The sequence below is a fragment of the Oncorhynchus clarkii genome, chromosome 1 (genome assembly GCF_045791955.1).
Source record: "Oncorhynchus clarkii lewisi isolate Uvic-CL-2024 chromosome 1, UVic_Ocla_1.0, whole genome shotgun sequence".
NCBI classification, from domain to species: Eukaryota; Metazoa; Chordata; class Actinopteri; order Salmoniformes; family Salmonidae; genus Oncorhynchus; species Oncorhynchus clarkii.
The window spans coordinates 63,208,297-63,221,559 of record NC_092147.1 but is presented as its reverse complement, the minus strand read 5'-3'; the positions used below and the strand labels follow the sequence as shown (position 1 = coordinate 63,221,559).

Genomic DNA, 13,263 nt, shown 5'->3' with positions numbered 1-13,263 from the left:
GATCCCTTCCCAGTACTGTGTAAGTAGCCCTCTCATTCCCATTCCCCATAATATTGCACTAGAAATGTCTCTATGAAACGATTTAGGTTAAAATAATTCGTCTTTCACAATGTTTTAAACACGCGTTGTCGTGTCCGTGCGTTCCTCGCCTATACCATGGGTCTCCCATCCTCCTCAATTTTGCAAGTCACCAGCCTCCACTGGTGTGGGGGTAATACGATGCTTTCGTGGATCACTGATACAGAAGTCTGTGGTGAAAAGGGAGGCACATGGCAGTAGAATTCTGTGTGCAATTACTGCTAATGATATGGCCCCATGCAAGCTGTGGCCAGAATTCATTTAGGATGAGGCCTGGGATGGGTGAGCTCTGTGGAAAAGAACAAAAAGCACCTAGGGCTGCACTTAGTCCAATGCTGGGAACCAAACATGCCATGAATACATTCAAATCTCATATTTGAAACTGATAATAGTGATTACTGGCTTATTTGGTGTCAAATTCAGGAGGGCACCTCGGTATGGAACGTTCAGATAGAAAGTGTCAAATTCAGGAGGGTACCTCGGTACGGAGCGTTCAGATAGAAAGGTAGGCTTTTGTGTAGAATAGTCATGATTCGATTTCATGAAGAATAGGGTGACATGTCAGCGATATTCACGTTTCGAATAAGCCCTTAACTTCTAACCTTTCTAAATATCACTATCGTATTGCCCCATAGGCCGGTGTTCCCATAAGGACATTTTACTCCAGTCCATACTGGGGTTATAGTGCAAGATAATCAAGTCACCTGTGGGAGTTTAAGGACTGGGTATCTTTTCTCTTTGGCAGCACCTGTAATAATAGGAATCTGATCTGGGTCTGGTGGCTGTACATTTGAAATATCCCACCCGCTCCTAGTATAGAGTTGCTAGGCAAATGGTAAATGGTCCTAATATACAAACCAGAGGAGGCTGGTGGGAGGAGCATTAAGGGGGTGGGCTCATTGAAATGGCTGAAATGTAATTAATGGAACGGTATCAAACATATGTTTGACTCCGTTCCATTAATTTAATTCCAGCCATTACAATGAGCCCATCCTCCTATAGCTCCTCCCACCTGCCTCCTCTGATACAACCAGAGATCCTGGCACATTTTCAGACCCTGATATACAGAGTTCTGTCTTCTGTCCTTGATACCTTGGTTTAATTGTACTGTCCTCGTGTTTTTTATTGGTTGGTTGATCTTTTTATCAGATCGGTTTAATTAATTCAGGCTGAGAAAATTCCTCATGTTGAAATTCTGTGAAACCCTACTGATCAGTTCTCCTTCTACTGTTGTACTGTAGCTAACTACCGCATTGACTACATTTTACTTGGCTCGTTAAGATCAACTGATCAAGCTTCATTGGAGAATTGCTTAAAATTAGAAAGTCATTACTAAGATTTGTTTTGAAACCAGCTGTCTATTTGCAAACTCACTAGGGCTTGCCTAACTTGCTGCATTCCCCAAATTGATTCATGTTACCACAGGAAGCCAAACTGTGTCCCTTTGAGAGTTTTAGGCGTGGCCCATCTCTTTGGCCCCAAATGCAAACATGGCCCTCAGGGTGCAGTGACCTCAGTCAACATGTACGGTGGGTTTGAATGCAGGAAGTCTGGTCCAGCCCTAGGCATAAGCGACATAAGCGGTCGCTTAAGCCCCCCGATCGTTAGGGTTAACTGAAGTGTCGGGGTCTCAATTTACTGTTAGAACAGTAGAATACACCAGGTGCAATTTCAAAATGCAGTTTCCGTCATCAGCAGTCACTCAATTGGCCCATGTCAGCTAACATGTTTTAGATTTATAAATTAGTCAAGCCAGCTATCTAAATTTAGGGAGCCCCCATTGATTTTGTTAGTCACTCTTACACAGATATCCTATCAATATGGCATAAGTCATGGCAAAATGTGTACAATTTCAGGAAATTAGCTTTAAAAAGGTAAAACATTAGCTCCACCGCATGGCACAATTATTAAATGACTAAAACAATTTTCAGGCACATGGCAAAATGTGTAGAATTGTAGGAAATTTACTTTAAAAATGTAATTTTTTTGCTCTCCACCATCAAATTGGGGGCTCCCCCAACCAAATTTTGCTGAGGGACCTGAAAAGGCTAGGGCCGGCCCTGCAGGAACTGGCCTCAGAGAAAGCTTCTTCATGGACTTGTGACCCCAGCAGAGAGTTTTTATGCATCACGCCCATGTCAGCTGCAAAGCCTTAGCTCCTCCCCACCACCCCTCCCCACCGTACACACTCACACAACTGCTTAAACATTAACATAAGCAGACACATTGAGTAAGCATCCACCCTTCTCAGACAAGGCCATCTTTAATCCATGCACGTTGGGTCACTCAAGTTCACTGTTTATGCAGGGGCGACTTCGTCCATGCAACCGTGTCCAGGATGTTGACATGGTTCCGCTGCAGCCCACAGCTCATGGGCTCCTCTGTCTGTCTCAATGCTTCATGGCATTGATCAGGCTTCCCTTGGCATCTGTCATGGGTATTTTTCAGAAGGACCTCCTACATCATGTTCTACAACCAAATAATACATAAAGACCATACAATATATATATATATATATATATATATATATACTTTATCACAAAGTAGTTTGTATGTAGTGAGCTACTTTTTCAATGTAACTTTAGTTAAGTAAATTGTTTTTCTTAAGGGTATCTTAACTTCTTCCATTGTGAAGTAATTAGTAGCTTAGTAAACTATATTTTCAAAGTAGCTTCCCCCAAAACTGTAGAAAACAAGTAATATTATTGTTAGAAAACAGATTCTGGGAGCCAGAGGAGTCAGTGACATAAATGGAGATGCAAGGCGATAACTAGAATGACTATCATAGATTATTCCCTAGCCTCTCAATCTCATCCAGAAAGAAGGTCATATCTTGGTAGGAGAGCTGCGGAGAGATGACTATCATGCGGAAGAAGTTGACTCGTCCACCCAGAGGCTGGTAGCCCACCATCATAGTACCCTGCTTAATCATACGCTCCTTTATCACTGGAGCCACCTGGTGATGAAGATACAAGATCACAGCATTGTGTCAGTCAGACCAACAGAAACTAACTGGTTTAAATGTAGAATATGTCATAGAAATTGAGTTGAAAAAAATATATAACTGGCATCATAGTAAACAACTTGACACACACCAACCTTTGACAATCTGTCCTGGTAGTCTGGACTGTTCTCCTTTCCCCTCAGACTGGGTGGTATGAACCAGAAACACACGTTCACAAACTCAGGCTGTTTAACAGGACAAAACCAGAAGACAGGTGAGATGAAAATGGGAGAAGAAAATGTTAGTATACATTTGATAAAATAATGACTTTACCTTCCCTATAAGTTGAAAGCCCTCTCTTTTCATCATCTTCTCCACCAGATATCTATGTGTGGGACAGTCAACACACAGATCAGTGTTCCATGACGTTTGAAACGTCTTTAATTGACATAGATTCGATTAACTGCTTTAAATGAGAGCTCTGAGCTGTTTTAAGTGAGGAGCTTGACTAGTCAGAATTACAGCTGTAGGTTTTGTAAATGTCCCAGCTAGCACATAACGTTCTGAGAACCATATGTTTCTTAGAGCTTGGTGAGTGTGGTTATCCTATGGCCCTCAAGCTCACCTTTGGACCTAGAAGCCAGTTCCACTGCAGTTCCTCATTGTTCCCCTCTAATCAGGGACTGATTTATACCTGGGACACCAGGTTTGTGAATTTAGTGCAACAGAAACACAGCAGGCTCCGGACCTTGTAAGGTAGTAAGAGTTGAATAACCCTGTCCTATGATTATTTTTCATACAACCTTCCCATAATGTTCTAGGAATGGTGCAGGATAGTTGCTTGGCCTTAGAACACTCTCAGCACATTTACGATACTTGACAAAAAAATAAAAAAATAAAATAAATTCCATGGCTAGAGAACAGAATATAAAATGTGTTTGCACGATTAATACCTAATCCAATGAATTTCCATGTGTCCTAATTTCCACACAGTTAATCTAAGACGGCCGTGTTAAGTCTTATTGAAACATGTTCTCAGAATGTTATTTAATTACTTTAAAATAAGTTTAGTTCTAAGAACATTAATAAAACTTCCAAGGAAAACTTTCAGGGAAACATAGTAAAACATTCTCAGAACCTTCCTGCAAACAAAACATTTACATTACCAGAACAGACGGCATTTTCACTTCCTTTCTCAGGACATTTAAAAAAGTTACCTTTTACCAATCAGGAAACATATGGCTTTGTTCCCAGAACCAATGGGAAAGCAAAAATATACGTTCCCACAACTTCCAAGGAACCAAATGTGCTAGCTGGGGTTTATGTTTGTACCTTGTATGGGCGAAAGCCCTGTCCACACGCTCTTCCAAGCCTTGTGACCCCACAGCTTTCCACATCAACCACAGCTTCAGGCAGTCAACCTTACGGCCGCACTGTATCGACTTGTCCCCTGTGTCCAGACTCATGTCATAGAACTTGTCCTGCTGGAAGAGGTATGTTGCATCTGCACTGTGGCAACGTTTCAACAGGTCCTGGGGAAGAGATCAAGAATAGCAGAGAATTTGCTCAATAATAATGGTAAGGAAGACAACAAAATTAATCTTTAAAATGTGTACAGTGCCTTCGGAAAGTATTCAGACCCTTTGACTTTTTCTACATTTTGTTACGTTACAGCCTAATTCTAAATAAGGTATATTTTTTTATTTTCAGAAAATACATTTCCACAAGATATAGTCCTGACTCAAATTTAGGGTTACTACCCAAGCCGGCTGGTCGTTCGACCGGTTTGGTTGCCGGAGACGCGAGGCCGACCCAGTCGTAAAGTCTTTCGAGCCCTGAATGCTGATTGGCTGACAGTCGTGGTATATCAGACCATATACCACGGGTATTTTTACTTCTCTAATTATGTTGGTAACCAGTTTATAATAGCAATATTATCACATCAGTCACAGGCTTCATTAATAATTGCATCGACGACATCGTCCCACAGTGACCGTATGTACATATCCCAACCAGAAGCCATGGATAACAGTCAACAATCCTCACAGAGCTAAAGGCTCCAGCTGCCGCTTTCAAGAAGCGGGACACTAATCCGGACTCTTATAAGAAATCCCACTACAACCTCCGACTAGCCATCAAACAGGCAAAGCATCAATACAGGACTCTGATCGAATCCTACCACCCCGGCTCTGATGCTCATTGGGTGTGGCAGGGGCTTGCAAACTATTCCGGATTACAAAGGGAAACCCAGCTGCAAGATGTACAGTGACGCGAGCCTACCAGACAAGCTACAGTGCATTCGGAAAGTATTCAGACCCCTTCCTCCACATTTTGTTACATTACGGCCTTATTCTAAAATGTATTAAATCAATGTTTCTCCTCAATCTACAAACAATACCACATAATGACAAAGCAAAAACAGATTTTTAGAAATGTTTTCAAAAAACAGAAATACTTACATAAGTATTCAGACCCTTTGCTATGAGACTCGAAATTGAGCTCAGATGCATCCTTTAACCATTGATCATCCTTGATTTTTCTACAACTTGATTGGAATCCACCTGTGATAAATTCAATTGGAAAAACAAATGAGGTCGAGGGAATTGTCCATAGAGCTCCGAGACAGGATTGTGTCGAGGAACAGATCTGGGGAAGGGTACCAAAAAAAGTCTGCAGTATTGAAGGGCCAAGAACACAGTGGCCTCCATGATTCTTAAATGGAAGAAGTTTGGAACCACCAAGACACTTCCTAGATCTGACCACTCAGCCAAATTGAGAAATCGGGGGAGAAGCGCATTGGTCAGGGAGGTCCTCTGTGGAGATGGGAGAACCTTCCAGAAGGACAACCATCTCTGCAGAACTCCATCAATCAGGCCTTTATGGTAGAGTGGCCAGACGGAAGCCACTCCTCAGTAAAAGGCAAGATTCTCTGGTCTGATGAAACCAAGATTGAACTCTTTGGCCTGAATGCCAAGTGTCACGTCTGGCGGAAACCTGGCACCCTCCCTACGGTGAAGCATGGTGGTGGTAGCATCATGCTGTGGTTTGTTTTTCAGCGGCAAGGACTGGGAGACTAGTCGGGATTGAGAGGGAAAATGAACGGAGTAAAGTACAGAGAGATCCTTGATGAAAACATGCTCCAGATTGCTCCGGACCTCAGACTGGGACTAAGGTTCACCTTCCAACAGGACAACGACCCTAAGCACACACGCAGGACAATGCAGGAGTGGCTTTGGAACAAGTCTCTGAATGTCCTTGAGTGTCCCAGCCAGAGCCCGGACTTGAACATCTCTGGAGAGAACTGAAAATAGGTGTGAAGTGATGCTCCCCATCCAACCTGACAGCATTTGAGAGGATCTGCAGAGAAAAATGGGAGAAACTCCCCAAATACAGGTGTGCCAAGCTTGTAGTGTCATACCCAAGAAGACTCAAGGCTTTAATCACAGCCAATGGTGCTTGAACAAAGTACTGAGTACCGTTAGCGCCTTCTATACTCGCTTCGAGGCAATTACCACTGAACCATGCATGAACATCAGCTGTTCCGGACGACTGTGTGATCACGCTCTCCGTAGCTGATGTTAGTAAGACCTTTAAATAGATTAACGTTCACAAGGCTACAGGGTCAGACGGATGCGCACTCTGAGCATGCGCAGACCAGCTGGCAAGCGTCTTTCCTGACAGACCCAAAAGTATTGGGACAAATTCACGTCTATTAAAGTCGTCAAAAGTCTAGTATTTGGTCCCATATTCCTAGTACACAATGATGACATCAAGCTTGTGACAAACTTGTTGGATGCATTTGTTGTTTGTGTTTCAGATCATTTTGTGCCCAATAGAAATTAATGGTAAATCAGGTATTGTGTCATTTTGGAGTCACTTTTATTGTAAATAAGAATAGAATGTTTCTGAAAAGTTCTACATTAATGTGAATGCTACCATGATAATGGATAGTCCTGAATGAATCTTGAATAAGGATGAGTGAGAAAGTTACATAAGCACAAATATCATAAATGGGGCGGCAGGGTAGCCTAGTGGTTAGAGCGTTGGACTAGTAACCGAAAGGTTGCAAGTTCAAATCCCCGAGCTGACAAGGTACAAATCTGTCGTTCTGCCCCTGAACAGGCAGTTAAACCCACTGTTCCTAGGCCGTCATTGAAAATAAGAATTTGTTCTTAACTGACTTGCCCAGTTAAATAAAGGTCAAATAAAATAAAAAATATAAATACATATCTCCCCCAAAAATGCTAAATCCTCTCCTTTTGTAATGTTGAGAGGTTAGCATGTCTTGGGGGTATGATATTTGAGCGTCTGTAACTTACAAACTAACGTAACATTCAACCTTAAAATGAATAACACATCCATGGCCACATTAATGTTACTGTAACTATACAGTACATTCCTTCTAATGTAATCATATAAAGCGTGCGTGTTCAAGATAGCAGGTCATCTCAGGTCTGTGGAGATCTTCAATTGCTCTAATGCAGAATCTCGAATGGCATTGATCAATGTACTGTGCTTTTAAAGATGTGCCATGCAGAAAAATCGCTCTACTGTTTCCTGGTTGCTAAAACTAATAGTTTGCCTAATTTCAATGTATATGACAAAATAAGCTAGTATAGAGTAGAGAATCATTGTGCCATCCAAACCACTGAAATGTTTTCCATAAGCAAACATATTGTTGTTTCTGCTGTTTGAAGCTGGTGTACAAAACCGAAAGTAAAATTGTATGCTAAGCATAGAAATTGCACACATAGAACATATCTACCTCTTCTTATGCTTGCTTTCAAGTAGAATGATAGATCTATAACTTGCATTTCTATGTGAATTTGTCAGGTCGCCAAAAAAGTTACATATTGCTACTAATGTAATCTCAACTGCAATCCAGGACATTTGGTTCTTTTATTAGATGATGCACATTGATAACATTAATCTGTTGTATAAATAAATGAATACATATGACATTGTATTCTCATTTGAACTTGCTTTGCTTTTAAATGGTTGAAAGTGCAGTGACAGACATCCAACTAAGCCAGAAATCAGACATTGTTTTTCCATTGTAATTTAGTTGGGCATTAAGATGGTTGAAAGCATAGGGATAACACATTCGAAAGTCAACTAACTTCGGCTGTCTTTTTGAGTGGGTGAATATAGGTTGTAATCTCATTGATCAACGTCTAAACCAAATATTACCCAATTATCCACGTTGAAATGATGTGCCCAGTGGGTACCTTCAACTTCCTTCAAACTGCACGTAGAGACATATAATGGTATTGAGAAGATTCTAACTGAATAAGTAGAACAAATGGCTTATTGACAATTTGTCTAACTATCCCTTTAAACAATGCAGGAACCTAACGTTTTTGATTATAAAGGACTTGCATTATGTTGTATCATTGACAAACAGTTCAATTTAAAAATGAATGAGGTGTAACTATTTGTAATTTTACAGTGTTTTCCATAATTGCAAAGGCGAGAGTGCAAATGCCACAGCAATTCAACAACAACTCTTTGGGTGATGAATCTGATGAAGCAACCTCGACTCAGGGGTAGACGTAACATAATAAACGTAAATATGGGACACTCCAAATAGTATGATATGTATTAATTTGTGGATGTCCGTCATACATTTCGTATGATATGTTACGAATTACAATTTGTTAGAAATGTTAAATTACAATTTGTACAATATGTTACGAATTCTAATATGTTCTGGCTAATGTTAGCTAGGTGGATAACGCTAATATTAGCTATGTGGCTAGTGTTAGCTAGGCTAGGGGTTAAAGTTAAGGTTAGGCGTTAGCTAACCTTAACACTTTAACCTAACGTGAAGTCATTTAAAAAGTAGTAAGTAGTTGGAAAGTTGCTATTTAGCTAAAATGCTAAAGTTGTCAGTGATGAGATTCAAACATGCAACCTTTGGATTGCTAGACACTCATGTTATACACCTACCCATCCACTCAAAATGTGTTTTGCCTTAAGTAACCTTCTGTCTTATGTAACCATGCCAAACATAACCTACTAATTTGAGTTTCTCAGATTTACATTACAATGCTAAGTCTAGTCTATGAGACCAGGCTGGGTGAAGGGATGTTGTGTTGTCTTACCGTGGTGTCCTTGAGCAGAACGGCTGAACACTGCAAGCCAGTCAGCATCATCTTGTGTGGATTCCAAGTTACTGAATCGGCTCTGATCACAAACATATTCACATAATTACACTCGGGAGTCAAAGTCATATGTTGAGCCAATACGGAAGACTAGCCCAGTCATGCGAGACATCAAGACACCTAACCTATACTTTGGTACACTTTATCTCACACAGGCTGAATTACATTTAGTTTTTTTCCAGCACATTTATATAGTGCAAAATTGCATTCAAGCAACTGTATTCCTGAGCATGCACCTGACTCCCACCTCTCAACTCCTCTCATTAGATGTCTGTGTTCCTTTGAGAAGAGAACACTCCCTCCCCAGGCTGCCTGTGCCAAACCACAAGACAACACCAATCAGTTTTCTTCAGCTCGAAATCACATGGGAAAGATGGTCACTGTTGCAAAGGATTTAATTCGACGGTGGCCATCTTGGACATTATTTTGGGTTATGAAGTTTGATCTACATAACAGATGCTGTTGGGAATCATCTTGACAGAAGACTACTTTTGTGGTCTGAAAAAGTTGGACAAAGTTTGATTTTGAATGAAAGATCCCTTTAAGAAGGACTCACATCAACATGCATCCATAACCCCTGTCTGCCACAGATGTCAGCGATGGGCTCCAGGGGGTCGAAGGCACCTTGTACAGTCGTTCCTGACGTGGCGTGGACAAGGAATGGTACTGCCCCCTGGTAGGTGAGGAGGGGTAATGAATGATATCCTTACATCTCTACTTGGTGCTTTGCAGTGTGATATGTGCTTTGCCAATGGACTACTAGGAATTGCAGATAAAATACTTTGAATGCTGACGGAGTACTAGGAATTGGCCAGATCCTTGTGTAAGATATCACTGATTGTCTATCAGCAATTCCCATTAGTCTAGTGGCAATTCCAACTGTTATCTGTGTAATTACTGTATCACAGCAGATATAATAAAATTGACACAGTAAATGACAAGGTAACCACAGTAAACTTGCTTGAGATTTCGCCAGCTCAATTTTCTCACTAAGGTCATCTGTAATCATGCAACCCCTGTAGGATAACAGAGAGCATGAGTTAAAATCTGTAAATTATGCATGCCTAGGAATCATAGATGTCAATGAGATGACTTACAAGAGTCAAAGGAAGGTTCTTATCACTTTACCTATCATCCACGTTGACCTTAAACACGTTCTCTGTCCCAATGCCCTGAAAGGCCGCTGCTTTCATCACAGAGTAATGGCTCTGGAGGAAAGTTTGTGTAGAACAAATTAATATGTGAATGTGAAGTTAAATAGTGCATTACTTCTACCATACTGTTTTCCCCCACCTCTTGAGATGTAAAGACAGCCAGTCGAGGGAGGGCCCACTGCCCCTTAAGTTTAACTTCTGGGAAGGCCCGATAGCGTGCTAGGTTCATGGCATACATGTTAGACATGGTACCGCCTGGGCAGAAGATGCCATCTCCCTGTGCCCACCCAACTAGAGAACGTAGCTTGGAGAGTACCTCGTCTTCCATCAGGACGAACACTGGCGCTACTTCATAGGTATACCTGTCAAATAAACGATACAACTGTCCATCACAAGCCCCTTCATAACATACTTTATGGAATGTATATATGCATATACTGTATATCAGCGGAGGCTGGTGGGAGGAGACATAGGATGATGGGCTCATTGTAATGGCTGGAATGGCACAATATCAAACACAAAGATATGGAAACCACATTTTTTACTCCGTTCCATTCCAGCCGTTACAATGAGCGCATCCACCTATAACTCCTCCCTCCAGCCTCCACTGATATATATTGCTCCCTCCTACTGGCTAGTGTTAAGAGCCTCCGTAAGGAATCGTCCTGTCAAGGCATGGTAGTCCACCCCTGCAAAGAGCTGATTGAAGAACCGCGGATGATCTGGAAAGAGAGATGCGCTTTACTTTAGTGCATGCATTCTGGACAGTCCCAAGCGATTGCATTTACCAAGAATCGGCTGTAACCAGAACAACACTCATCTCACTCTAAGGTTTCCCTGTGGGGTCGGGTAGCTCTGGTCTTAGTGAGGCCAGCAGCAAACCACCCTAACACCCAGGACCAGAGCTAGGCCCGGGGTGGACTTACTGGTCTTGACGCTGTACTTGGCCACGTCCCGCACTCTCTGCAGCAGCTGGTGCTGTTGCTCCCCATACTCTCTCAGCTCCAGATCTAGCAGAGTAGCCAACTCCTCTGGCTCGCGCCACTCACAAACCTATAACCAGGGGTATAACAAGCACAAGAAACCCCTGAAAATACAGTACTGAGTGTGTACCTCTATGGTTAGATTGTGATGCACAGTCAGGTGTGAAGATGATATCAGTTAACATAATGGTACTAGCCCAGTGGTTCCTAAAAATGTTTGCTACATGACCCACCAGGACAGCTATCTGTCACTCAAGACTTACCAAAAGGCTTGTGCAGCAAAACATCTAACAATATGACACAGTGCAGAGAACAGTCATGTTAGGCTAGAGACAGTCAACAGTTTGATTTAGGGATGTGAGACCTTCTCGTTGACGTCAATGCCCTTACATAGCACCTCCTCAAGGATGACTTTAAAAGCCTCGGTCAGGAAGAGCTGACCCTCTCTGTGGTCCAGAAGAGGTTCATTCAGGTGCTGCTGACCATAGGGTTGAGAAGGTCCTGTAGTTGTCACATAGTCTAATGGGGTTAAAGCAGAGAGGGTTGAATAGAGTCGTGGTAATCTGATCCTAAAGTCAATAATTACAATCACCAACAAGTTCTTTGCATGGTTTCGATATTTATACAATACCAATTCATGGCATTGTAGATATCTATTCACAGGTTGAGAACTCTGGAAAGTACACTCTCCTCCCATCAGATAACACAAAAACATTTAAAATCACCTTGCTCTGAAGCACTCTGACTACTCCACCAGTCAATGAAGGAAGACCATCCCAGGTTCCAGAATCTAGGTAGTTGACTCATGACTTAAAACCTCACTGCAAATAAGATCAAACAATTGAGCAAATGCATCCCTTAACAATTTCACATTTCTAATTTCTAATTTACACTACGTACATTTACAAGAGAGTTTAATACCTGCGTGTACACATATTACTGTTGTATACATTTTTTATATCTCGAATGTCACCTTCGTAGGTAGTGTGCGAGACTGCTCCTAGACTTGCCCCGATCCCAAGCAGTAGAGTTTAGAATTGTCTCAAGCCAAATGTTCGTACAATAAAAAATCTTAATAGCAGAGAAATATTTTTAAAACAGCTGAACTGTATAGACATTTTCCATATATTTGAATCTTGTTTTATTGAGTTTACCTGAAATTGCAGTAATAGCCTGTTTAATGTTTTAATTGTCGCAGTAGCTTTAAAAAAATAAAAAATACATCAAAAGAATGGTCATTTCAAATGGAAAGGCAACAGCAAGCAGGTTCATCTCCCCAGTGAATGAAACAATTTCAGTCCCAATTCACTTTCATCTCACGTAATGATTTACATGATGTTAATCAAATTAAGCCTGTTTTGTTCTAAGCTCACTTTTATATGCTAAAGTTGTAATGTATAAGCTGTTTAGCTATGGTTCAGCTGGTAGCTAAAATTAGCATTCAGCTAATGATCGATATTGATTAAGTGGGTACTATGTGATACATACATAGCTCGCATGCAACCCGTCATGTCGCTGAGTCTACCTTTAACAAAGTCTATCAAAATGTATATCTGACTCCATGAAGACATATCAATGTGCAAGAAAGTATTGTTGAGTTACAGGAACAGACTATCAAGAAAGGTCTGAGAATTGCAGTCTTGGTACCAGTCTGTTTTGCTATCATTCCATTTGATAGACAATTCTATCAAAGACAAACATTTAAATACATTGCCTTGTATGTGAATTTATACATTTTACAATATGTGCAAATCTCAGAAACTAAAATCACGATGAACACACAGTAACATAGCTAGCATCACTCTTACTATATGAAGTCCACAATACTGTGGTGTAAACTGTAAAAAAGCGAGCAAGAAATGACATCACCAAATCATGAACTAATTGCTCTCACCTGTGCCTGCTTGTGAACTGTGGCCAGAACCCTGGAGAGACTTTTA

The 13,263-nt window shown here is 41.2% G+C and overlaps 1 protein-coding gene across 1 annotated transcript; it reads right to left on the bottom strand.

Moving 5' to 3' along the window:
- Positions 1 to 2,860: 2,860 nt before the first annotated feature.
- On the bottom strand, positions 2,861 to 12,130 carry LOC139416805 (cysteine sulfinic acid decarboxylase-like). The gene is made up of 14 exons (XM_071165885.1): positions 12,049 to 12,130; positions 11,688 to 11,842; positions 11,267 to 11,393; positions 10,972 to 11,062; positions 10,480 to 10,702; positions 10,315 to 10,394; positions 10,148 to 10,202; positions 9,743 to 9,859; positions 9,434 to 9,498; positions 9,127 to 9,208; positions 4,355 to 4,554; positions 3,356 to 3,407; positions 3,178 to 3,267; positions 2,861 to 3,034 (listed from the first exon to the last, which is right to left on the bottom strand). The coding sequence occupies exons 1-14, from the start codon at positions 12,128 to 12,130 to the stop codon at positions 2,861 to 2,863; spliced, it is 1,593 nt and encodes a 530-aa protein (XP_071021986.1).
- Between the last annotated feature and the right edge of the window lie 1,133 nt (positions 12,131 to 13,263).